Genomic DNA, 26,638 nt, shown 5'->3' with positions numbered 1-26,638 from the left:
CTGAAATCTGATGATTATACGAGGAAAGCCGATTTACGTCTAAATGTAGTTTTACGTCTGAATGCAGATTTTCGTCTAAACCTTGAAACTCGTTCGTAAAATTGCAGAAGACAGTTTGCAGTTATAAATAGAATCAAAACGTAAATGTAAACTTCAAAGAAACTCGTTCGTAAAAGCGCAGAAGACAGTTTACAGTTACAAAACGTAATCGTAAACTGTAATGTATGAAAATACGATTTACGTCTGAATGCAGATTCGGAAAGATCAGCACTTAGAAACTTGTTCGTAAAGGCGCAGAGAGCAGTAGCTATGTAGGAGGGTTGCAGTAATGATAAAGTGCTCAAAATAAACACAAACCAGAGATTTAGAGTGGTTCGGTCAGTCTTGACCTACTCCACTTTTGGCTTCCTCCACCGACGAGGTCACCGACGTCAACTAGAGGCCTTCCTTCAATAGGCGAAGGCCAACTGCCCTTTTACATATTCACTCCTTTTGATGGGCTCAGGAGACAACCCTTACAGGACCTTTCTCTCCTCTCTTTACAACTCAAGACTTGAAGAACAGAAAGAGGAGAACTTTAGGACTTTACACAAATTTGAGCTCTTAGAATCACAGAAAAGATCAGGAATTCGGTGTAGGTTTGTATCTTTTCAGTGCTGAATGGGTGGGGTATTTATAGGCCCCAACCCAATTCAAATTTGGAGCTCAAAACGATCAAATCCCGGAATTCCGGGATCAGGCGGTTGTACCTCCTGACTGGAGAGGTTGCACCGCCTGGCAGAGCTCAAAGACTGAGCCCAGGCGGTGCCACCTCTTGACTGAGGCGGTTGCACCTCTCTGCCATAGCTCGAAGACCGAGCTCAGGCGGTGCCACCTCTCTGTCAGGGAGGTTGCACCGCCCAGTCTTGCTCGAAGACTGAGCTCAAGCGGTGCTACCTCTCTGTCATGGAGGTTGCACCACCCAATCTAGCTCGAAGACTGAGCTCAGGCGGTGCCACCTCCTGGCTGGGGAGGTTGCACCGCCCAGTCTCGCTGGGAGGCTTAGCCCAGGCGGTTCCACCTCCTGGCCTAGGCGGTTGCACCTCCTGGTGCAATCAGGGTCCGAATGGTTAGCTCCATTCGGCCCAATTTCAATCTTTCAGGGGCCCAATTGCCCCAAGATTAAGCTAATGGGATCACCTCCCATTTTCCAACTTAATCAATGTGCTAACTACGATTAGATCTAAGACAATTTCTGCAGCTTTGCTTCGGTACGTCAATCGCTTCTTCCGGCGAGTTTCCGGCGAACTTCCGTCGATCATCCGATGAACCCTCGGTGATGCTTCTACGGACTTCCGGCAAACTCCTGGACTTTGCGACGATCCACTTGGCGAGTTCCGACGAGCTTCGCTTGGCAAGCTTCTGGACTTCTCGGATCTGTTCTCGCAGAACCTCCGACGACCGTCCGAACTTCCGTCGAACTCTCGAACTCCCAACGTGATCATGAACTTGACTCTGGCGCAACTCCTGCTGCTTGTCTAACTTTCATCGTAGTTAATCCTGCACACTTATCTCAACACATAGATTAGACAACAAATGACAATTGACTTCATCATCAAAATCCGAGATTCAACAATCTCCCCCTTTTTGATGATGACAATCAATTGATAATGGAGTTATCCTTAACTCCCCCTGTCTATATGCCATAGTTGAGATAAGTCAACCTTGAATTCAAGACCTAAGAATTCAAGTGACGTATTGATAAGTTAGATCAGTTAAACTTATCAATACTCCCATCATGATACTCAACATGATGTATCTCTTCAAAGATGATGTCAAGGCTTGACATACATCATCAAGTTTGTATGATTGTGTTTGTAACTATTCATAATGTAGTTTGAACATTATCATATAAAGCTGTGAAGCACTATTACATGATGCACACATTTGAAATATTCTAGCAAGTTTTGCATTTTCTTCACATGATAAGATATCAACTCAGGGCATAATGCAAACATAATGCAAACTTTAGCACATGTTCATATATCTCTTGGTGATGCAAGGATGGCATAATCATAGCAGTGTTTATCAATTCATATATCTTCCCCTTTGTCATCAACAAAAAGCATAATAATTATGATGCTAGGAAAATAATAATAGCAAGCTTATAGAGGAATTTTACACAGATTGCTTTAAATACTTCTTCCCCTTTTTGTTATAATCCATTGGCTATGTAAAGATTTTGCAGAATGGAATACATACACATGAATCACTTCATCAAATCTATTTGAGAAACTTATTTTTCATGAAAGTGTACGAGAAAATCTGTTTTATAGCATTCGAATAAATAAGATGCATTCGGACAAGATTTTGTTACAGATTTTCACATATAATCATAGAAACATGGCAATCAAGTGATTTGATCATTCAATATAGTCCGAAAAATAATTTTAACAAATTTATTTATTCGGACACATCAACATTCCTAATTCTCTTCGAATGAAATCAAATTGTTCTTCGTTTAGAGGTTTTGTAAAAATGTCAGCTAGTTGATGTTTAGTATCAATGAACTCTATGGTTACGTCATGATTAGTGACATGATCTCGTATAAAGTGATGTCTAATATCAATATGTTTTGTTCTTGAGTGTTGTATAGGATTCTTAGTTAAGCATATTGCACTCGTGTTATCACATTTAATGGGAATATCTTTAAGATTAACTTTGTAATCTTCTAAAGTGTTTTTCATCCATACAACTTGTGCACAGCATGCACTTGCTGCAATATATTCAGCTTCGGTTGTTGATAGAGCAACCGAGCTTTGTTTCTTAGATGACCAGGAAACAAGGGCATGTCCTAAAAATTGACATGATCCTGATGTGTTTTTTCTATCTAGTCTATAGCCAGTGAAGTCCGCATCAGCATAAGCTGTTAACTCAAAATTTTCTGATTTTGGGTACCATAATCCTAGATTTGTGGTTCCATTAAGATATCTAAGTATTCTTTTAACTGCTTTGAGATGAGATATCTTAGGGTTAGATTGAAATCTAGCACAAAGCCCTACACTGAACATGATGTCTGGTCTGGTGGCAGTGAGGTAAAGTAAACTTCCTATCATCCCCCTATAAGTTTTTTGATCAAAGCTTTCTCCACTTTCATCAATTTCTAACTTAGTGGAGGTGCTCATAGGAGTGTTACTAGCCTTTGAGTTGTTCATATTAAACATTTTTAATAAATTCATGGCATATTTAGTTTGACTAATAAAGATGCCATTGCTTAGTTGTTTGATTTGTAAACCTAAGAAGAATGTTAATTCTCTCATTAAGCTCATTTCAAATTCAAGACACATAGTTTTAGCAAAAGATTCACAAAGAGATTCATTTGTAGAGCCAAAGATGATATCATCAACATAAATCTGAACAATGAGAAAATTATTTTCAAAATTCTTGATAAATAATGTAGTATCAACCTTGCCTTTTGTAAAGTTATTTTTTATAAGAAAAGAACTAAGTCTCTCATACCAAGCCCTTGGGGCTTGTTTTAAACCATATAGAGCTTTAGTTAATCTAAACACATGATTAGGGAGGCTATTATTTTCAAATCCAGGAGGTTGTTCAACATAAACTTCTTCGAAAATAAAGCCATTTAAAAAAGTGCTTTTAACATCCATTTGAAATAACTTAAAATTATTACTACTAGCGTAGGCAATGAGCATCCTTATGGCTTCCAATCGAGCCACAGGTGTGAAGGTTTCTTCGTAATCGATACCTTCTTCTTGGTTGAAACCTTTGGCCACTAATCTAGCCTTGTTTCTAACCACGATACCATTTTCATCTTGCTTGTTTCTGAAAACCCATTTAGTACCAATTACTAAATGGTCATTTGGTCTAGGAACAAGCGTCCACACCTCATTTCTCTCAAATTGATTCAATTCATCTTGCATTGCGATAATCCATGAATCATCTTTCATGGCTTCATCAACACATTTGGGTTCAATTTGGGAGAGAAAGGCGGCGTTGGCACAAAAATTTTTAAAAGAAGATCGTGTTTGAACCCCCTTTGATGTGTCTCATAATATTAGCTCCTTAGGATGAGCATCTACATACTTCCAATCCTTGGGTAAGGATGTTTCGGAAGTGGATGCATCCAAGTTGCTAGTTAGAGAAGGGGTTTCATTTAAATTTAAGGAATCAAAATTAACATCATCATCAAGATCATTTTTCTTAATTTCGAAAATCTCATTAAAAACAACATGAATGGATTCTTCAATAATTAAAGTTCTTTTATTGAAGATACGAAAAGCTTTAGAAACCGAAGAATAGCCAAGAAAGATTCCTTCATCGGATTTAGCATCAAATTTTCCTAAGTTATCCTTTTCATTTAAGATAAAACACTTACACCCAAAGACTTTAAAATATGAAACATTGGGTTTTTTGTTATTCCATAACTCATAAGGAGTTTTGGTGAGTAAGGGTCTTACTAGTACTCTATTCAAAATATAGCATGCAGTGTTTACAGCTTCGGCCCAAAAGTATTTGGGTAGGCTGTGTTCATTCAACATGGTTCTTGCCATTTCTTGTAGATTTCGATTTTTTCTTTCTACTACCCCATTTTGTTGAGAATTTCTTGGAGTAGAGAAATTATGGTTATATCCATTGAGTTCACAGAATTCTTGGAAATCGTGGTTTTGAAATTCTCCACCATGATCGCTTCTTATTGACGAAATCATAGAACCCTTCTCATTTTGAACAAGTTTACAGAACTTGGTAAAATATTTAAAGCATTCATTTTTTTGTTTTAAGAAGTAGGTCCATGTATATCTGCTATAGTCATCAACAATGACAAAGGCATATTTGCTACCTCCTAGACTTGATGAAGAGATTGGTCCGAACAAGTCCATATGGATCAATTGTAAGGGCCTAGAGGTGCTTATTTGATTTTTAGTCTTGAAACTACCCTTAATCTATTTACCTAATTGGCAAGCATCACATACATTATCTTTGATGAACTTGATATGAGGAATTCCTCTTACAAGTTCTTTAGATGATATTTGAGTGATTAGTTTCATGCTAGCATGACCTAATCTTCTATGCCATAGCCAAGCATCCTCATTTAAAACTGAAAAACACATTTCATTACACAAATCATTGATGTCAATAGTGTATACATTATTTTGTTTTAATGCAATCATAGACATGTTTTTATGGGGTTTTTCAATGATACAAGCATTGGATTCGAATTTGACAATGTATCCTTTATCACATAATTGAGTAATGCTCAAGAGGTTATGTTTTAAACCATCAACTAACAAAACATCTTCAATAAAGAAGTTGGATTTGTTACCTATGGTTCCTTTGCCAATGATTTTACCCTTGTTGTCTCCGAAGGTAACATAGCCTTCATCTATGCTAGTGAGCTTAGAGAATTGAGATGGATCTCCGGTCATATGCCTTGAGCATCCACTATCAAGGTACCATCTCTTGCTCCTAGCTTGGGATGGTGTGGGTTTCTCCTCTCCGATGGCTATTAAGGCGTAATGAGCAACTTGCTCGGTGTTAGACTCCTCTTCCTCATATGCGCTCGAATCATCCCATGTTGCTTTGAGCGCCTTCTTCTTTGTTGTTCTCTTTTTGGCTTGGGGACAATCACTCTTGTAGTGTCCCAGCTTTTTGCACTCATAGCAAATAACTTGATCCTTCTTGGGTTCAAGTTTATTTTTAGTATCATTCTTAAACTTGTTTCTTTTAATGAATTTTTTAAATTTTCTAGTTAGAAGTGCCAAGTCATCGTCACAGTCCTCATCACTTGAGTTTTCTCTCAAGTGATCTTCAGAAGTTTTGAGTGTCATATCCTTCCTGTTCTTTGGAAGGATGTCTTCTTGCTCTTCATGAGCTTTACAAGTCATTTCGTAGGTCATTAATGACCCGATTAGTTCTTCAAGAGGGAAATTTCGCAGATCTTTTGCCTCTTGAATAGCCGTGACTTTAGGATCCCAACTCTTAGGAAGGGATCTTAGTATCTTATTAACAAGCTCAAAATCTGAAAAGCTCTTTCCGAGTCCTTTTAGACCGTTGACGACATCCGTGAAACGGGTAAACATGTCGCCAATGGTTTCACTCGGTTTTATCCGGAAAAGTTCGAAAGAATGTAACAGCAAATTGATTTTTGACTCTTTTACTCTACTTATGCCTTCATGGGTCACTTCGAGTGTGTGCCAAATATCAAATGCAGTCTCACAAGTTGAAACACGGTTAAACTCGATTTTATCAAGTGCACAAAATAAGGCATTCATAGCCTTTGCATTAAGAGCGAAAGCCTTCTTATCCGAATCGTTCCAATCGATCATTGGAAGAGAAGACTTTGAAAAACCATTCTCAACAAGATTCCAGAGTTCTATGTCCATAGAAATAAGGAAGATCCTCATTCGGGTCTTCCAATAGGTGTAGTCCGTCCCATTAAACATGGGTGGACGTGTAATGGAATGGCCCTCTTGGTTTCCGGCGTAAGCCATCTCTCTTGGATTTTAATCCGTGTGAGAGTTAACCGGGCTCTGATACCAATTGTTAGGATCAAGAGCACTAAGAGGGGGGGGGTGAATTAGTGCAGCGGAAATCTTTCAGCGATTAAAAATGAAAGCTGCGTTCGTTAGATAAAAACTATTTTGATGCAAAAGCCGATTCTAAGATTACTTATGATTAAGTGCAGTTTACGTCTAAACACAGTTTGCGTCTAAACGCAGTTTGCGTTTAAACACAGTTTGCGTTTAAACACAGTTTGCGTTTAAACACAGTTTGCGTCTAAGTGCAGTTTACATCTAAGCTCAGATTGCGTAAATCACTTGTTTAGATCAAAAGCAGTTTAAGCAGAAGTATAAAGACAGTGTGCTGCTATTGTACAGCCCAAAAAGTAATCTGTAAAAAGCAGATTTACGTCTAAACGCAGATTTACGTCTAAACGCAGATTTACGTCTAAACGCAGATTTACGTCTGAACTTTGAAACTCGTTTGTAGACTCGCAGAAGGCAATATGCAGTTCAAGACGTAAACATAAACTGAAATCTGATGATTATACGAGGAAAGCCGATTTACGTCTAAATGCAGTTTTACGTCTGAATGCAGATTTTCGTCTAAACCTTGAAACTCGTTCGTAAAATTGCAGAAGACAATTTGCAGTTATAAATAGAATCAAAACGTAAATGTAAACTTCAAAGAAACTCGTTCGTAAAAGCGCAGAAGATAGTTTGCAGTTACAAAACGTAATCGTAAACTGTAATGTATGAAAATACGATTTACGTCTGAATGCATATTCGGAAAGATCAGCACTTAGAAACTTGTTCGTAAAGGCGCAGAGAGCAGTAGCTATGTAGGAGGTTTGCAGTAATGATAAAGTGCTCAAAATAAACGCAAACCAGAGATTTAGAGTGGTTCGGTTAGTCTTGACCTACTCCACTTTTGGCTTCCTCCACCGACGAGGTCACCGACGTCAACTAGAGGCCTTCCTTCAATAGGCGAAGGCCAACTGCCCTTTTACAGATTCACTCCTTTTGATGGGCTCAGGAGACAACCCTTACAGGACCTTTCTCTCCTCTCTTTACAACTCAAGACTTGAAGAACAGAAAGAGGAGAACTTTAGGACTTTACACAAATTTGAGCTCTTAGAATCACAGAAAAGATCAAGAATTCGGTGTAGGTCTGTATCTTTTCAGTGCTGAATGGGTGGGGTATTTATAGGCCCCAACCCAATTCAAATTTGGAGCTCAAAACGATCAAATCCCGGAATTCCGGGATCAGGCGGTTGTACCTCCTGACTGGAGAGGTTGCACCGCCTGGCAGAGCTCGAAGACTGAGCCCAGGCGGTGCCACCTCTTGACTGAGGCGGTTACACCTCTCTGCCAGAGCTCGAAGACCGAGCTCAGGCGGTGCCACCTCTCTGTCAGGGAGGTTGCACCGCCCAGTCTTGCTCGAAGACTGAGCTCAGGCGGTGCCACCTCTCTGTCATGGAGGTTGCACCGCCCAGTCTAGCTCGAAGACTGAGCTCAGGCGGTGCCACCTCCTGGCTGGGGAGGTTGCACCGCCCAATCTCTTTGGGAGGCTTAGCCCAGGCGGTGCCACCTCCTGGCCTAGGCGGTTGCACCTCCTGGTGCAATCAGGGTCCGAATGGTTAGCTCCATTCGGCCCAATTTCAGTCTTTCAGGGGCCCAATTGCCCCAAGATTAAGCTAATGGGATCACCTCCCATTTTCCAACTTAATCAATGTGCTAACTATGATTAGATCTAAGACAATTTCTGCAGCTTTGCTTCGGTGCGTCAATCGCTTCTTCCGGCGAGTTTCCGGCGAACTTCCGTCGATCATCCGATGAACCCTCGGTGATGCTTCTGCGGACTCCCGACAAACTCCTGGACTTTGCGACGATCCACTTGGCGAGTTCCGACGAGCTTCGCTTGGCAAGCTTCTGGACTTCTCGGATCTATTCTCGTAGAACCTCCGACGACCGTCCGAACTTCCGTCGAACTCTCGAACTCCCAACGTGATCATGAACTTGACTCCAGCGCAACTCCTGCTGCTGGTCTAACTTTCATCGTAGTTAATCCTGCACACTTATCTCAACACATAGATTAGACAACAAATGACAATTGACTTCATCATCAAAATTCGAGATTCAACATAAGTCTGGGTGGTGGTAGAATAAGTCTAAGTGGTACCATCGCTTGTCATAGTCTCAGAGATTGTGCCACCGATGGTTTCACCAATTTGGGTCACTATTTGGGCCTTTCACTTGGCCCAACATAGCCCAAACTTGGGCCCAATTGGCCCCTGATTGAGTTGGCCTAATTTTAACCCAATTATAGCTAAAACCTACTTTGATCTAGATAATTATTACAAAGCTAAATCAAATGTTATCTGGCATGTCATTGGTTCATCGATGCCCTGTCCGATTCTTCGGTGCATCGTCCTCTCTTATGGCCTATTGCACAATCGGTCAATTGACCTCTATAACTCCGATTTCCTTAGTGCAATTTTCGCTCTTCTTGGCCCGATGCCCGAACCCATGGCCCAAAGCCTTCTGCTGATATGTTAACCGATCCTCTAGATCAACATCTAATCTTCTAACATGTTCCACTCTAGCCCATGATTCTTCCTGCTTTAATTCTCTCCTTAATCAAAGCTTCTTGCGTCACTCAAAATGCAGATCAAATCATAAATACTATCAATTAGTTTTATCAACAAAATCCAAGATTCAACATTACGGACATTCACTTTTGAAGTGCCCCGACCAATTACATTCATAACAAGTTATTTTATCTTTTTTAAGTTTATTTTTATTCTTAGTTTCATGTTTTATGAATTTTTAAAATTTTCTTATGAAGAGTTCAAGGTCATCATCACTTGAGCTTTCGCTCGAGTGGTCTTCTTTTGTTCTAAGTATCAAATCTTTCTTATCTTTTGGAAGGTTATTCTCATGTTTATTATGTGCAATACATGTCATTTTATAGGTCATTAAAGACCCAATAAGTTCTTCAAGCGAAAAATTGTTCAAGTCCTTTGATTCTTGTATTACCGTTACTTTTGAGTCCTAACTTTTTGGAAGGGATCTTAGAATTTTATTTACAAGTTCAAGATTAGAAAAATATTTGCCAAGAGCTATCAAACTTTTGACGACATTCGTAAAACGGGTGTACATATCAACAATAGTTTCGCTTGGCTTCATTTGAAATAATTTAAAATCATGCATCAAAAGATTTATCTTAGATTATTTTACTCTATTTGTGCCTTCATAAGTTACTTCCGGTGTATGCCAAATCTCATGTACAATTTCACATAAAAAAATATAATTAAACTCATTTTTATTTAAAGCATAAGATAGAGCATTCATAGCTCTAGCATTCAAAGAAAAAGTCTTCTTCTCTAAATCATTCCATTCATTCATTGATTTGGAAGACTTTTGAAAATTGCTTTCAATAGTATTCTATAAATCGAAATCCATAGAAAATAAGAAAACTCCCATTCAAGTTTTTGAAAACTTCATTCAATAAAATCATATCAGAAATATTGAAGGTATTCTTGACTTAGAATAAGTGCAATAAGTAATTAAAGCAATATCAATGATAATGAAAAGCAGAATAGAAATGCAAATCAGATTTTTAGCGGTTCGATCGTCGTGACCTACGTCCACTCTCAATTCCTCTTCACTCGAGGCCACCGGCTTCCACTGCCAATCTTCTTTCGAATAGGCGAAGATCAACCCTTACAATTCTTTCTCTTTTTCATAGGCTCAAGAGAGAACCTTTACACCCCTCTTTTACAAGTATTCTCTCATACAACTCTCTTAGGAATATCTCTAAGCTTTAAGAAAAAAGACTCTAAACTTTAAAAGAGTTTACAACCTTAGAAGCACAGAGTTTTTCTTCTACTTTCTTTTTATACTTAAGCAGGAATTTATGGGGTATTTATAGACCCTAAATGGATTTAAAAATTAGAGCTAAAATTTAAATCCATGGGTTTTCGAGGTACTAACGGTACCACCGCCTATCAGTCTGACACTATGCAGTACCACCGTGTGACATAATCTGGGAGATTATGTCTGTACTATACCACTGGCCAAACTGATGGTACCATTGTTTGATAGCCTGAAAAAGTGTTCTATTGACTTTTCTAACTCATTAGTAGTTTCACCTAATCTTGGATCACCGAATGAGCCTTCCACTTGCCCCAAAACAGTCCTAACTTAGGCCTAATGGACTCATAATTGAGTTAGTATTATTACACCAAAAACTAACTCAATTACGACCTAAACTACTTCAATTAAGACATAATTAATTACAAGTATGAATCACATGTTGTTTGGCATGTAATTGGTTCATCTGGCGCTTCATCGAATCCTTCGGCACTTCATCCGACCTTTCAGTACATCGTCCTCTCCTTCGGTGTATTGCCCAATCGGCATATTGACCTCCGTAACATCCGATCTCCTTGGTGTAATTTTTTATCCTTCTGGCCCGATGTCCGAACTCATATCACGAAGCATTTTGCCAAAACGTCGACTAATCCTCTAGCCCGATGTCCAATCTTATGACATATTCCATTCTACTGCTTTAATCGATTTATTTTTCCCCTGATTGAAGCTAGACCTACGTCATTTAAATGCATATTAGATCATAACTCATCAATTGATTTCATCATCAAAATATGATATTTAACCATTTTTGTCCCATTTCTCTTTATAATATTTGTTTACAAAATTTTGCCAATAACATGGAATAACTCGACCAATGTTGAGCAATCAGCCTTCCTTCGATGCAGGAGTCTTCATGACAATATTCGCTCAACAAGTGGCCCACTCCATATTTGATTCTAAAGGAAAGAACCTTATGATCATGTTTAAGATTGATTAAAAAAAAAAGAAAAAAAAGCCTATCACCACTTTGAACTCCTGAGCTTTAACTCAAAAAAGCCTGGGATGCCATTCTTTGCACTCTTGAGCTTTTATTCTTCCCATAAGAATTTCTGTCATGAATTAGTATTTGCATTTCTACTCCTATTTTTTGTTATCTCATTAATGGTGAGAGTTCGAGGTATAAGAGCAATAGGGGTATCTATAGGGAGACCCCTTATCCCCTTACCTCTACATTATTGTAACTCCTATTTTGTTTGTCTTATTAATAGTGAGAGTTGGAGGTATAAGAGCAATAATGGTATCTATAAGGTGACCCCTTATCCTTTCTTGTTTGTTTTATAAAATTGTTGATGATAAGTTGCTCTCTCCTTTTAAATTTAAAAATCAAATTTTTATTTCTCATCTTATGTATGAAGATGATATCTTGGTGTCCTTTAGGACCAATAGAAGATCTTATAAAGCTATCAAGGATATTTTTGAGGTACATGAGGCTCTTACAAATCAGCATATAAATTTGGTTGTATTAAAATTTTCTTTCCTTTTAACACAAAAGCTAATAAGAAGCATGGCATCTGCTCCTTCACTGTCAAAGAAGAAAAGTTCTTTAAAATACCTTGGTACTATGACCAGCCCCGTAGAATCCCCTTGTCAACCTTTGATGGCATCTCTCAAAATCTTTATGGCAAGATAGGTTCATGGAACAAGTCCAAATTATTCCGATCACTCTTATTAATATTTTCTTTGGCATCTAAGAGACGTCTTGGATGCCCAAGAAAGCATTTGACCGTGTGGAGTGTTGTATTAATGAATTTTTGTGGCAAAAGATTGATAATACCGAAGGCCATCACTTGATTTCTTGGACACGATTATGCTTTCAAAGTTAGATGGAGGATTGGGCGTTCATGACCTAGCCACATGTAGCTTAGCTCTTCAAGCTAAAAGGGTATCCATGTTTCTGAATCAGGAGTCTAATCTGTGAGTCAAAATGGTGATTGCCAAATATGACACCCTCTCTCCTTGGTATAGCCTAATTCTTCTAATGTTAATTGGTGTTGGCGGCTTTTTCTTTGGGCTTTGTTGCCTTTTCAGGAGGGTTTTTCTTTTGTAATCGGTGATGGTTCTTCAATTGATTTAATGTATGATAGTTGGTTGTTTGATATTTCTCTTTCCTTGAAGCTTTTGTTTTTTAATATGGAGTACTATTGCTTTAAGAATGTCTCGGTTTCTAGTTTGATCAAGAATGGTTCTTAGGAGACAAATATGATACTACATTTATTCGGATTAGTGGGTGAACATGCGATTACAAGGATTGATATTTTCCCTAGTCCTTGTGATGATAAGAGGATTTAGAAGGCAGACTTCAAAGAGCAACCATCAACTAAATCTACATATTAGGTATTTGAGATATCTCTAGTGGGACTGGTTTGGTTTGAGTGAGGTGTATTGTCATCCCTAGAGTGCAGGAGTTTCGCAGGAAGCTCCTGAATTGCAAGCTTTCCTACAACCAGGGGACTAGCCATCTTGGGTATTTGTGATGTTAAAAGTATTTGTGCTTTATGGATAAGGCTTGGATGTGCAGGATCATTTATTCTTCGAGTGCAGGTTTGCTTATGAGGTGTGGAGTGGATTGGAAAGGAAGTTGGGTATATCCTTTGAGCATAAGAATGAGTGGAGACTTGGGTGTTTGGTTGAGAGAGGAGGACAGCCTTACTAAAACCAGTTGTGAACTTTTGAGAGCCTTGATTGTTTATTGCATTTGGTTGATCTCGGAGGCCCGTAATGAAGTCACCTTCAATGGAGTTCAAGGGGTCAGCTTACTCCACTATGTGCAGAGTTTTGGCTTATATATCATGTTGTAAACCATTGATTCTGTTTAAGGGATATTTGGGTAATAATTAATTGCTTCGAACCAGGTCCAAACCTAGAAGAGGATGAGTCAAACTTAATTTTGATGGTGCTTTTAATGTGCATGAAGGCATTGGCAAAGTTGGGTTTCTACTTAGAAACGAAGCGGGGAAATGCACGGTGACGGGTCGCTTATATTTAGTAGAGACCACCTATTGGAAATCAGAGTTGATTGTGATTAAGTGTGGGATGGAGCTTGCAATTGTGGAGGGTGTCTCCAAAGTCGATGGTTGAGTTGATTATCAAATTCTTTAACAAAGAAGAGCATCCTCCATGGAGTTTAGTAACTGTTTGGGATGTATTTGGTCTCCTATTTTAAGGTTTCAAGGATGTATGTTTTTGCCATGTGGTTAGGGAAGGGAACAACAATGTTAATCGGTTAGCACGTTTTGTGGAGGATGGTTTGGCCACCTGAGTATGCCTTATTTTTTGTGTTCCAGGGAGCATGGTGTAGCTTTTACTAGATCTATTAAGTAATATAGTACTTTCTTTTGGAGAAAAAAAAAAAAAGAATTAAGAAAGTAAGAGGTGCTCCAGCTTTGTTGGATTAGTTCGGCCTTCACCTTCTCACAATTTCCCAAAGTGGTACATGCAAAGGGTATGGGGGGTGTAATCTTCAAGTAGGTGCCTTCTACATGTGGTAGTCATCTTCACTCGTACTATATTAGATTGGTTGAGTCTAGTGTTGTATTGTTTGGAATATAAAATAAAATATTTTGATATTATTAATGTCAGAATTATTCATCAATTCGAGTCAAGGAGTTGACCCGATGTAACCAAGATTGTTGCATCATAATATTTGGGATCTTTGGAAAGACGGATGATTTATCAAGTTGATTTTACTCAAGACTAGTTCCTATCATCACAAAAGTGAAACTAGTATTGCAAGTATATCTGAGATAATTGTTAGATTTTGTAGTACTTTATAATTAGATAAGATATATATAATATAACTAATTTGATTTTATATATATATATATATATATATATATATATATATATATATATATATATATATATATATATATATATATATATATATAGCTAATAGAAAATAAGTTCACTTAAAATAAGATTTGTTAAGAGATACCCTTTGCTCTCACCTATAGATAGACAGAACCTTTAAGGATCGAAAATAAGAAGAAATAGGTTACGCATATAGAGGATTCAGTTGAGATATTACAGTATCTCTCTTAACTCTTCTTCCTAACCACCAATCTAAGTGGTCCTAAGTGATCCTGTGAAAGGATAGAAAGAGAGAGAAGGATCTAGTTCCTCTTTGCAGATTCATAACGATCTTGGATAAAAGATAATGCTTTTGCATATCAAATAAAGATCTCTTTTTCAGATGACATTAAAAGGTACACATCGTGAAACCAGATCTAATTCTTTGATTTCAATCTTGACAAAAGATTATTTCTTTATTTAATATAGCATATTACAGATTTTATGCTAACAATAACCACTTTGATACGATAAGTCAATTCTGTCTTATACGATAATTAAAAATATATTATTACTAATTATAAAATTAGATGAAAATATTCATGGAATAAAAAATATTTTAGAGAATATTTTAGTCCCCAACTCGTGCTAATATGGTTGTTTTAATTGAGCTATGTTTGTTGAGTTTGGAATATCATTTGCCCTCCTGCTTGATTTTTCAGAAGGTCTATTCATGCCAAAGTACAATATTGTCTCGAGAACTCGACAATTATAGTTTGTATTAAAATTCTATTAAAAAGTATCACATGGATTTTTGAGGTCACGTTGATGTAGGACGATTAGCAATTGAATTTTTTTTTATTCGACTTGAAAATAATCTTCTTCTTTCGATAATAGTGTTTGTCGTAGATATTGACATGTTATAGCTTATGATAAATATGAATAACCCATAAATTTATTAAATTTATTTAATAAGAGATAAACCAAATTGCATACGAACTTGTCCTAAGTTTACAGGAAGGAAATATGGATCAAGGTTGATGATAGAACACATTGACTAAACCAAAAGGTTTGATATCAAATCTATTGTAGGAGAACTAGCAATCGATTTTTTTTCTATATTAAGATAATAGAAAGATATGAAAGATAACTGATAGAAAGATAATAGAAAAAACATTCGCTTTATCTCAAGGAAGAACGAAGGTATTGTATCTTCTCGTATGTCGCACGTGGATGATAGAATCATGTTATTGGAAAAACTCGAATCACTCACACATAATATTAGAAAAAAATAATTTATTAATTCATTCTCAAAAGATGCTCCATCATAATATTTCGGCTCATTTTAATAAGCCCATATAATAAAATAAATCAATTCTTCATTGTTGGCAAGGAAAAAATATTTTTGATTGGACTTGAAAATAATGTTCTTCTTTCAATGGGATGATAGACCTTATTCTAGATGTTGCAACTTAAGACATGTGAAATAACCTCAAAACTAATTAAATTTATTTAAATAAAAGATAAACTAAATTTGTTTTATATCACATAATATGATATAGGACAAGTAGCGACAGATTTTTTTTTTTTTTTTTTGACAATAGAGACATAGAAAGAGAGGAAAAAAAAGGATAATAATGAAGAATAATAAGAAAAAAAACTGAAAACTATCTGGTTCGTGTGACCTAAACAGAAAACTCTTAGAATCAAGACTTTGCACCTCCACATGTCTCACATGTAGACGATAAAATCCAACCATCAAAAAAACAAATTATGATCTCGCATTGCTAGCACATAATGTGAGAAAAGAACTCAATATATTGATTTATTTTTTTGATGATACTCCATTATAATATAATAATAAAAAAATATAATTACATCAAATCAAATAAATCATTTTTTTTCCTTCTTGGAAGAAATAATATTTTGGATTTTACTTGAAAATAATATATCCTTTTGATGACAAACTTTGATATTTATAGAAATAAATCTTCACAAGATCTTTCAATCAAGATTTGTATTTTTTTAATCACAATCATAATTTTATTTCTTCTGTTCTGTCTCTTTTTGCTCCTTGAGTGATTTATGAAACTAGATTAGAATTATTTTAGATATTATAATGTGACAACTTATGATTATGACATGTGAAACAACTTCTAAACAATGTTAGGTCCGCACAAAATGATCTTTCCATCTTAAAGTTTCGAACTTAAATGGGATCTATAGGAGGTGTCTAGGTTATATAATAGGTGACTATAGATGTTCAGACAGTGATTCACAGTGGCCCGAAGTATAAGATGCCACAAATGGGAGACTTTCTTAGACAAACATTATATTCTGAAATTTATAAATTGTTGATATAAGCTTAGTAAGCATTTGACAGTTGCTGGTTGAAAACTAAGCATTTGACAAATGAGACTTTGACCGGTTAATATAGGTTTTAGTTTAAAAAGGAAAGAGCAATTGGTGCCAAAATGTCTCAAATGTAGGTTTCAGTTTGCTGCTGCAAATCATAATCTCAGTAAGAAAAAAGAGAATATATATATATATATATATATATATATATATATATATATATATATATATATATGAATTTAAAACAACCAGCTCAACTGTCTGAATTTTTACCCAAAATGTGCATTATTCACAAACCAACGGCAGTTTCTCCGAATCATAACACAATTCTGTACTGGTCGCCAGCAAATCATCAATTTTACTATACAGAACAGGACTGCAAAATGTTATATTTTTTGCAAAGAATTTTTTGGTCCCTGTCCAATTTACTGTGCTGTAGTTTTAGTTTCAAATTCTAAGCCAGAGCACCATATATTCTTTTAAGTAAGACCACACATATCTTTCTTTTTTCTTCACATTGCTGGGCAACACAAATTTCACAATCCACAAACTCGGTACTTTCCTTCACATATTACATGCCTTGGGTAAAGAATTTAATAAATTATAAGGAAAACAAAGAAGTTAAAGCAAGTGCTAGTTGCCAATTTACTATTTATTCTTCATAACATTCACCATAGTGAATTAACCATCCACAAACTTGGCATGTCATGGAAAATCAAGTCGTAACAAAATCAGACTCAGGTATCATCAACCTGTGAATGAAAGACAAAACTTGGGAAGGTAGTTGTAATGTCCCTGTTAATAAAAAATAGAATAATTAGCAGGATAATTGCATAAAGTCATAATAATTCAGAGTCCAGGTCAGAACAGCTATAGAAGCAACAATATAGCAGGAACTAATCTTTTAACACAAAAGCATGCATGATGAAGTTCAGACCAGAAAAACCACATCAACAAGTATAGCTCAAACCAGAATTTCGTAAATGAATTGTATTTATGCGGAGTATCCACACAATGAAAATCTTCTATGTTGGTTTGTTACTTTTAGCCTTTATTTTACATACATATAGACCTAGTTTATCTAGATGTGCTCGATAAATTTAGTTGACAGACAACAAATCAGCATTGTGGTGGTTCAAACTCAGCTATAAACCAAAATATATATGCATGTCTTAAATATAGCCATAACAGAAATATGTAAAACCCATAAATAACAGCTTTCTGAACTAAAGCCAATCAGCTAATTGTTCTATTCTGCCGGATATAAGAAAATTGATAAAACGAACTTTATTTTTATCAAGTTCAAAATGAAAAGATGGTAGTCATGCAAGTTTATATGATTGTCTCACATATTTATATGCATGTTTTTGTTTAAAATGAAGAGGTCTGTACAATTTAATTTAATGGTAAATCCAAAATATAATGTGTATAAGATCAAATGTAAATGGCTCAATCTTGCAAGTCAGAAGCATACTTAGAAACCAAATTATTCCACAAAAGGAGGACATTGTCTTCCTAGTCATAAACAATGAGTCAAAGCATAGCAAAGCAGTGTTACGAGTGGAGTTCTTCTTTGCCGATATGAGTTTTGTAAGGAAAGGAAGTAAGCCGTTGTGCTCATGTGAGTTCAGATAGGTAGCTAGTGACAGATAGGTAGCTCTCTGAGCACCTACATGATAAAGAAGACAAAAGGATTGATTGACCGACTTTCCTATTGGGAATACAACCGTATATTATAATGAACCACATCCCAAAAATTGTGAAACATATCTACATTCTGAGTGCTATCCGTAACTACCCTCCCATTCAATCTCTAGCCTGCAAGTTTCCTAATTCTGACCCAACAATGCATAGAAACACAGCATTCATTTAGCTTGTTTTAAAGCTCTATTTTTTAAAGTTTTTGAATGAGACATTGTCATGAATAATTCCAATAAATTGGTGTTTTTTATAAATTGCCAGCATTTTCTGACACTGTTATTTGTGGAATCCTAAACTTTGGGACTTCCAATCCTTTATATGGCATCCAGTATATGCTTAGCAAGACCTTTAGCTAAATTCAACAATGTTAATTAAACTAAGGTATAATAACTAAATACAAATAACAGAATGAAGAAAAAGAATGTCAAGTTATATCCTATTTTGGAATCAACAATGTCAAAAGTATAGAGACTGTTATGTTCAAAAGGCCTTTGCGACTGAACCACTACCCATAAATCAAATAGAATTTGAAAGAAAATAATCTAGAACCAATTATCGGAACAATATGAGAATGATAACAAGAGGCTACTAGATTGTTACTTGAGGTATTGAAGGGTCATGTTCTTCAACAAAGAAGGATGCCTCAAGACAAGACTGCGCCACTCTTCCTTATCAATTCTTCCATCATGTTTTGTATCAGCTTCCTGAAATGTCTGAGAACCAAAAGAGGGAAGTAACATATGTAGGTTAAAAAATAGCAATTATCCAACAAATTTATAAGTAGAAACATTTTATGCACAGAAATAATAATATATATGATGGACAGATATCATAATTAACTTCATAATCAGTAACCAATTTATTGATAGCTGATAGCAATGTACTGTCCATGTTGCATTGACAAAGAATAGTTTCTGACTTCCATCAACACTTATTTGAACTGGGGACAATACATAAATGCAAAGGCAATTGTTCTAGTGACTAATATTAACTATATTTCAGTCATAGCAACACCTTTCAATAATACTGCTAGTCATAAACATTTAATGCTTCAAACTTACTGCCATAACTAAGCTAGATATCTTCTCTTTGCAATTACTGACAGGCAGTAATTAACAGTTGGTTTGGTTCAACATAACCACAGTTTCAGACATCATATTACCTCTTTACTCAAAGTCACAAAAGAAATGGTTAGTTGATCATTACATGCACTTACTACTATAGTTTTCTTCCTTCATTTAGTTGATTCTCTCTCATTTTGTAACTGGATAAAACTTCAGTCTAGGATTTTGAAACAGGCCAAGTTCCAACTATTTCAGATAAAAATGTCCTTTGGATCACAATGTTCAGCATCCTTTGATGATTGCTAGGCTATATGTCCTCACTACTTCCAGTCAAATCGACCTTGGTTTTCTTCTCCTCTTGACTTACTCCTCAATGATGTTCATAACGATCAACTTCACAAATGTCAAAAAACAATTTGCTACACGCTATCCTTGACCAATGTAAAACCAATATAAAAGGTGATATATGGAGAACGAAGGATGCTTGGCCATCCATGTGATGCCTAGTAAAATTTGCCAACAAAAAGTAGATATTAAGGATGCCTAGTTGCCTAATTATATTATTGAGACCCATCTCTGGTCACATCCTCCAAGAATGTAGACAACCATGGTAGTTTTTTGAAAGGACCTACAGAATCTCATTCCATATCAGTCTGTATTTTCATCTGGCATTTCCCCAGGTGCACACAATCTTAGAAAAGTAGCACTCATAATTAATATAAAACACTAAAACAACAGAAAAAAAAAACTCCAACAGAGAAAACTCTTAGATTTGATATTTGAACTCCAAAGATTATCCTCCAAGCATGTAAACCACCAAGGTAATTTTTTGAAAGGACTTACAGAATCTCATTCCATATCAGTCTACGTTTTCATCTGGCATTTGCCCAGGTACATACAATCTTAGAAAAGTAGCAATCATAATTAACATAAAACACTAAAACATAAGCAAAAAAACAAGTCTATCAGACAAAACTCTCGGACTTGATATTTGAATTCCAATAAAGATTGTGGTGAACATGGAAAGAAAAATCTCAAACATAATCATGTAATTTTAATCTACAATATATTTGATGCAAAAAAGCAGAAAAATATAGGAAACATCATGACAGCCATTTTCTAGGGTCACAAAGACATCATCATGCATGTAACATCTAGAGGTTACATATCAAGACAAAAACATGAAACATGATGGGATCACCTTATCAATGATACTCTCGATAACTTCATCTGACAAATTCATGCCTGACTCAGCAAGAGTAGCCACGACCATTTGCTTAACCTGGGAACCATAGGTACTTAATCATATTTCATGTCAAGTGAAGCACTTCTGACCCAACTTAATAGTTGCTCAAATAAGCCACAAACGTTATTCTGAAGCAACAATTTTCTTGAGTTCCATATCACATGTATATTTCTTTCTTTACAGGACATATGCATCCTTATCATTGGAATACCTATTTTCATAGATACCCATAAAGAAAAGGAAAAAGATGTAATGTTCTTTACGATGTACAAGGAAAAACACATTTAGAAGGGTTTTCATGCAATGATAAACATTTTACAGAGCAAACAAACAAAATTAAATGGTCTTGGTACAATGATAAGGTTGCTAAACTGTGTCATGTCCCAGATACAGATCAAGAATCGAACGCTAAATGTTACATAATGGCTGATTGAGCAATTTACATCAGCTGGCTATGTCGAAAAAACAATTACACAGCAATTGCTTCTTCCCTTTCTTGGAACAAGTCGTCATCTAAATCACCAGGAACTCCAGATTCTCTCATAGTTTACACAGAAATTGTTTCTTCCTTTTATTGAAACAATTTGTCTTCCAAATTACCCATAACTCTGGATTCTCTAGTTATTCACAAGAAACTCAATGTGTTGAAAAATGTGAATAAATAGTGCAGAAAAAAAATGGTAGTATGTAATGCTGATATGGGATCTCTTGGTGTTACCATATATCAGAAAATATTGCCAGATCATGTTTAGTTCATGATCATCGTTCATGATAATTAGGTTAAGCTTTCTATCATTTGCTTTTTCTTTTAGCTTACCCCCACAATCAAGCATGTAAATAATATACCCAATTTTATGTAATACTTTCAAATTACATTAAGTTTGCTGCTACAATAGCTTCCATACTAAAGATGTTAATGTATCTCACCTGTAGTGAAGGCAGACAATATGATCCATTTGAGAGGGTATACAAGGGAGAATTTGACATAAAGTATTATCATGTACTTGGTTAATGCAAGAATCACCACATAAATATAGTTAACAGAAACTATATCATTACACATGTTCATATAGGATATTTGGAGAATCTAGATCTTATTACACATAACAGAATAAAGTGAGCACAGGATCCTCATGATATACTATTTATTATAATAATTTAAACATTAAATACCTCTTGTCTTTCAATAAATCCTTGCTGCTTCAGATCATATAGTTGGAATGAGACTGCATTAAAGGAAAATGTTAGTTATCTTGTGTCCACAAAACAACATCAACACAGAACATGGCTGATAAAGCATATAGCTAGCATTAAACATATGAAGTAAGTAAAAAAATGATAAAGAAAATGTGGAACAAAATACCAGAAGATCAGAGTAACTTGCTATTGACACCCAATCTACAATCTAAAGTAGTTGAGACAAGACCATCCCAACACTGAAAGAAAAACGAAAAGGGCAATACATTATCTAGCAATTTCCTGCCAACTAGTTGTTGATACTGTCATACTACCATCAAATATTACATCCGATTCTATATCAAAAGGCAATCCAGAATTGCAATGGCTCGCTTACATGTGTGCACTAGGACAAATTTAAGAAATAAAGTTTACTTAAAAGCTAAAAAACTATAGAAAAATGTATATCATTGTTTGAAATATATGCTCAAGCAAACATGGATTTAGCCACAAAAACCTCCTGGATACAGGAAGAAGCTAGAAGAAGGGCATAGGGCAAAGATAAAATATAGAAAAAAAACTCATCTTGAAGACCATGGATTTAACAAGGGAAGAAGCTAATACTTCTGTTAAAGAGTGCTAAGGATGACAGTTTTTCTAGTCTAATTTGTAGTATAAAATTCTGAACCAGCAATGCACAAGCTAGGAGGGAAGCTACCAGAGACCCATGAATGGGCAGGTAGCACATATGAAATACCAAGATACCATCTAATAGAAATTTATTAAGGAAAAACCTGAGGATTCAAGCGACAAAATTCAACAAAATGATAAAGCATGCACATGTTCCAAATTTAAAATTAAGCATAATCCATAAGATACAGAAACTTCAATCTTTTATTTGGGGCCCAGTGGTATACTGATAGAACATAGTTTGCTCATAAAAAAGCTGCATTCAGATTAAAGAACAAGAAGTGTATTATCAACTTGCATTGCTTCAAATAAGATGCTATGTGGTACTGTGCTTTGTTTAAATTTCATATCCTTAAATAAATGACAATTAAACAAAATATTTTATGACGTGGAATCTATGTATGTTTAGAATCTGAGAAAACATTTATATGACGTATAGTACAAAATATACAACTTACACTCAATCTTATCATCGATTGGAGCATTTGGATGGAATACAGAAAGAGCACGAGCAAACTCTTCAAATCCCAAAATTCCATTGTGTTTTGTGTCAAACAAATCAAACACCTGTGTAAAATAAGCACAAAGTGTTGCATTGCACTTGTCTAAGTTACTTGTCTTGCTATTTCTGCATTTACGAAAAAAAAGATAGCACTAAAAATCCTATATGTGCTTGAAAATGGAAACCCAAAAGAACCAACTTCTTATTATAATTTACAGTTGATATTAAACCATGATCAATGGTTTCTATTCTTTAAATGCTCCAAAATTTTAAAAGATGAATTCCTCTGAGAAGGATGAAAATAAATAAGGTAATGAACTTATAATTGCTCCAAACTTGTGAGTTTCAATGTAAGAACACAAGTAACCATTCATCAAAAATCAGGGACCAGGAATGCATGAGCTGCTGTCCATACACGAATATTTAGGTTACATATCAAGGTATATGAAACAAACATTATGTAATGCACTCACAAATAACACACCTAGAAAGGCTTCCTAAGTAGATTACAGTAACTACAGACCAAGAAATAGGTTATGCTGAAAGCCAGGCCAATTTTGTAACAAAGGAAAATTACTGTTGTTCAAGGCAGAGCAAAACCCAATGAATGAGTTCATCTTACGGAGCTCTAGTGAAAGATGATTGAGAAAGGGAAGAGTCATGTGAGAGAAAGAACCGATTAACTAAGAAAAAATGTAGGGTCAGTAAACTATGGACTTTCTGATGCATATCAACATTGGATATATCCAAAGAAATATCTCAAACAACACAGTTTCGTAAGGCATACCCGATCAGCAAATAAGCTCTCCTTCTTGTTAGTCTTGAACAAAGCCAATTGAAACTCTTCCTGAAGCATAATTGTTAAAGCAATCAGTCATTGTATGATAGAATCACTGCATTTATGTCATCATACTTTAACAAACTAAAACAGATATGAAATGCTTACACCCTTTAGAACAGGACAGCAGTAAAATCTTTATAACTTCAAAAAATATAACAAATAAGAGAAAGATAAATATAAGGCACAATATCTGCAAAAAGATTAAAGAATAATGAAAAATACACTGCAGGTTCAAACAGTAATCATGCTTAAAATGGAATGTAGCACATTTTTTTCTAAAAATATAATACACTATTGGATCTCAAAAACTCCAAGCTGAAACTTATTGCAGGATAAATGTATATGGTCACAAATAACAGTTAAGTTTCAAACCTTGTTGATCAAGCCGTCATCAATTACAGCACTGCTGATCTTTTTGAATAGCTCGTATAGTGCTTCTATCTCACTTACACTAACTGCAAACAAAATTATCGCAGACTTAGTCACCAATGCAAACTATACAGCTATCAAAGGTAAGATCCAAGAAAAGTGAAAAAGCTGTCTTCTCATACAAATAGATGTTATCAACAACTTCGGTAGTGGTATAACATACAAACAGTTTCCCTGGCTAAAACCTCAGGGTCTTCAAGTCCCTTTGGTTGATTGCACAGATCAAGATCACAGCACTTTAACAAGATGCCGAGTGAATGCTTGAAAACTTCTAGGCACTGCAACATTATATTTCCCCCTCATCAAATCATTCTGTACCTGCATTTGGGATGATAATTAATGAATCTCACATAAAATTTCAAGCAAAATTTTTTAAATTTAGATTGCAAAATTAAAAATTTTAAAAAGTCATAAATTTTACATATCAGTGTTTTGGATTATGCATATACGCAAATTTAGATTGTAAATGAAAAGGTTCCAAAACGAAATCCTGTAACCTCCATGATAGGTAAACTGGCAGTATAACATATAGGCAGGTCATAGTTCCAGGGCACCCGCAACATCTCAAATTCTCAACCTATATGTCCCGAGAGGACATGCTAATATCCTACCAAAATAGACAAACTACCTGTATAACATATGACCAGTTTATAGGTTCATATATAAATTCCTCCTTGAAGAAAACCCAAATGCAGGAAACCACAAAAATGTTATTTTTACTCGAGAGATTAACTTGATCTTTAACCTTTCAAACACTGTGATTGAGAAATAGGCAACAGCTCAACTCATTTGCAATTTGTAAATAGGCAATGAAACTGCAGATGGAGAGCTCAGCAAGATATAGATCATGAGTATTCTGTGCAGCCTCTAACAAGATGGCATCTACTCTTAACACACCCAAACCCACCCAGGTAAGTGATTAAAAAACAAGTAAGAGCAAAAAATCACCTAGAAACAAAGACTTTTATCTTGCCTTCTAACTTTGCAGTAAAACCTGGCTCGGCTTGAAAGGATAAAATTTTAAGGCTTTGTTAGCTAGACATACTTAAAACACCTAGCTTTCTGTATGGAAGTTGCAAAAGGAATAATAACAGGAAATCTCATTATAATCTCATCAACTCAATCTCAGTCAAGATGGGAGTCAGATGCATTATAATCAAATAATATGGCGGAGATGGAACATCACAAAGGGATCAAAGATGACTAGCAAAGTAAACTGTACTTGAGACAGCAAGAATCCATCATTAGTTAATATACAGGATGACTCATATTGGTATGAGATAAAAGGAGGAAAAATTCATTATAACTTATGGGAAGTGCAAACAGAGAGACTAAGGGACCACCTAAAAGAATCATTCCGAATGGAAATTGAAGAGAAGAGCATTAGTCAGAACAGAAAACGTAGCACATTCATATCTACAGGGGATCTGCAAAATACTGATGCCCATAACTTCTGTAACAGAATCCAGATAAATTCCCATATTACTACAATCAATTAGCCATTCTGCTCTATGAAAATTCTTTCAATTCTCTCTCAGCAATTAGCCCACAGATTCAGATTCCCCTGTCCATCGCCCCCAGAGCCTTCCAGGGGGTTTTGTTCAGCCCCAATGTTTTTCCTTTCATTTCTCTCCCAGTTTACAACCATAAGTCTGGGAAACTGAGAACCCTAAGATCTTTATCCAAAAAGAGAAGAAACGAAAATTCTCCGGAAAACACAACCACCAAAAATTTTTATCTCCAACATATCGAGAACGCCAGATTGTGTCATCGTCCGATACGAAAATCGAAAGAATTGCACTTCGATTGAGAGAAGATCGACTGGGGAAGAACACTTTCAGGATCCGAGGAAAGGACCAAACGAGGGTTCCAAATGTCCCCGAGGGATGGCACAGAGAAAAGTTACCTTCGGAGAAAAACGGGAATCCAGCAGAGAAGAAAAGGGGTGGCCACGTTCCTCATCATGATAGGCTCAGTCTCTCTCGACTTTTGGGACCTCTACACCACGGCAACGCCGTTCGTGCTTATAAACTTGCGAGTTTTCAACCATCGTCATTGTGTCTTAATTATTAGTACTTGGTTTTTTTTTTTTTTTTTAGCGCAGGAAAATTATATATATCCCTCTAAAGTAACTAATTTGTATTTATCTCTTCAAATTCAAACTTAAAAGATATTTTATAAAATTAAGTATATCAGATCCATTTATCAGATGTTTAAGTGTTCAAGCATCTTATCCGATAATTTTATCCTTTAAAAAAAAAGTTAAGTGTACTCAGTTAATTTCAATCAATTGATTAAAATATATTAGATAAGATATGTCCACATGAACGATCTATGTACCATATTAAAAGTATAGAGATACATATTCTATTCATATAGTTCAAAGCATAATCCAAATTGTTGTGAAGTTTG

General features: G+C 35.7%; 1 protein-coding gene across 4 annotated transcripts; it reads right to left on the bottom strand.

Annotated features, from left to right (window-relative positions):
* Window positions 1-17,051: 17,051 nt before the first annotated feature.
* On the bottom strand, window positions 17,052-26,280 carry LOC135586068 (calcineurin B-like protein 3). 4 transcript variants are annotated; one of them, XM_065169975.1, is made up of 9 exons: window positions 26,133-26,280; window positions 24,390-24,544; window positions 24,170-24,252; window positions 23,744-23,803; window positions 22,913-23,021; window positions 21,762-21,814; window positions 20,544-20,624; window positions 18,879-18,991; window positions 17,052-17,372 (listed from the first exon to the last, which is right to left on the bottom strand). In XM_065169975.1, exons 2-9 carry the CDS (start codon window positions 24,511-24,513, stop codon window positions 17,315-17,317), a joined length of 681 nt encoding a protein of 226 aa, XP_065026047.1. In that variant the 5' UTR covers window positions 24,514-24,544; window positions 26,133-26,280; the 3' UTR covers window positions 17,052-17,314. The 4 variants fall into 4 exon arrangements, with proteins under 4 accessions (XP_065026047.1, XP_065026049.1, XP_065026048.1 ...); XM_065169977.1 differs by lacking the exon at window positions 26,133-26,280 and adding an exon at window positions 25,949-26,101; XM_065169976.1 differs by lacking the exon at window positions 26,133-26,280 and adding an exon at window positions 25,570-25,925.
* Between the last annotated feature and the right edge of the window lie 358 nt (window positions 26,281-26,638).

Source organism: Musa acuminata, chromosome BXJ3-10 (genome assembly GCF_036884655.1).
Source record: "Musa acuminata AAA Group cultivar baxijiao chromosome BXJ3-10, Cavendish_Baxijiao_AAA, whole genome shotgun sequence".
In the NCBI taxonomy this organism is placed as follows: domain Eukaryota; kingdom Viridiplantae; phylum Streptophyta; class Magnoliopsida; order Zingiberales; family Musaceae; genus Musa; species Musa acuminata.
This window is presented reverse-complemented; position numbering and strand designations above follow the sequence as displayed.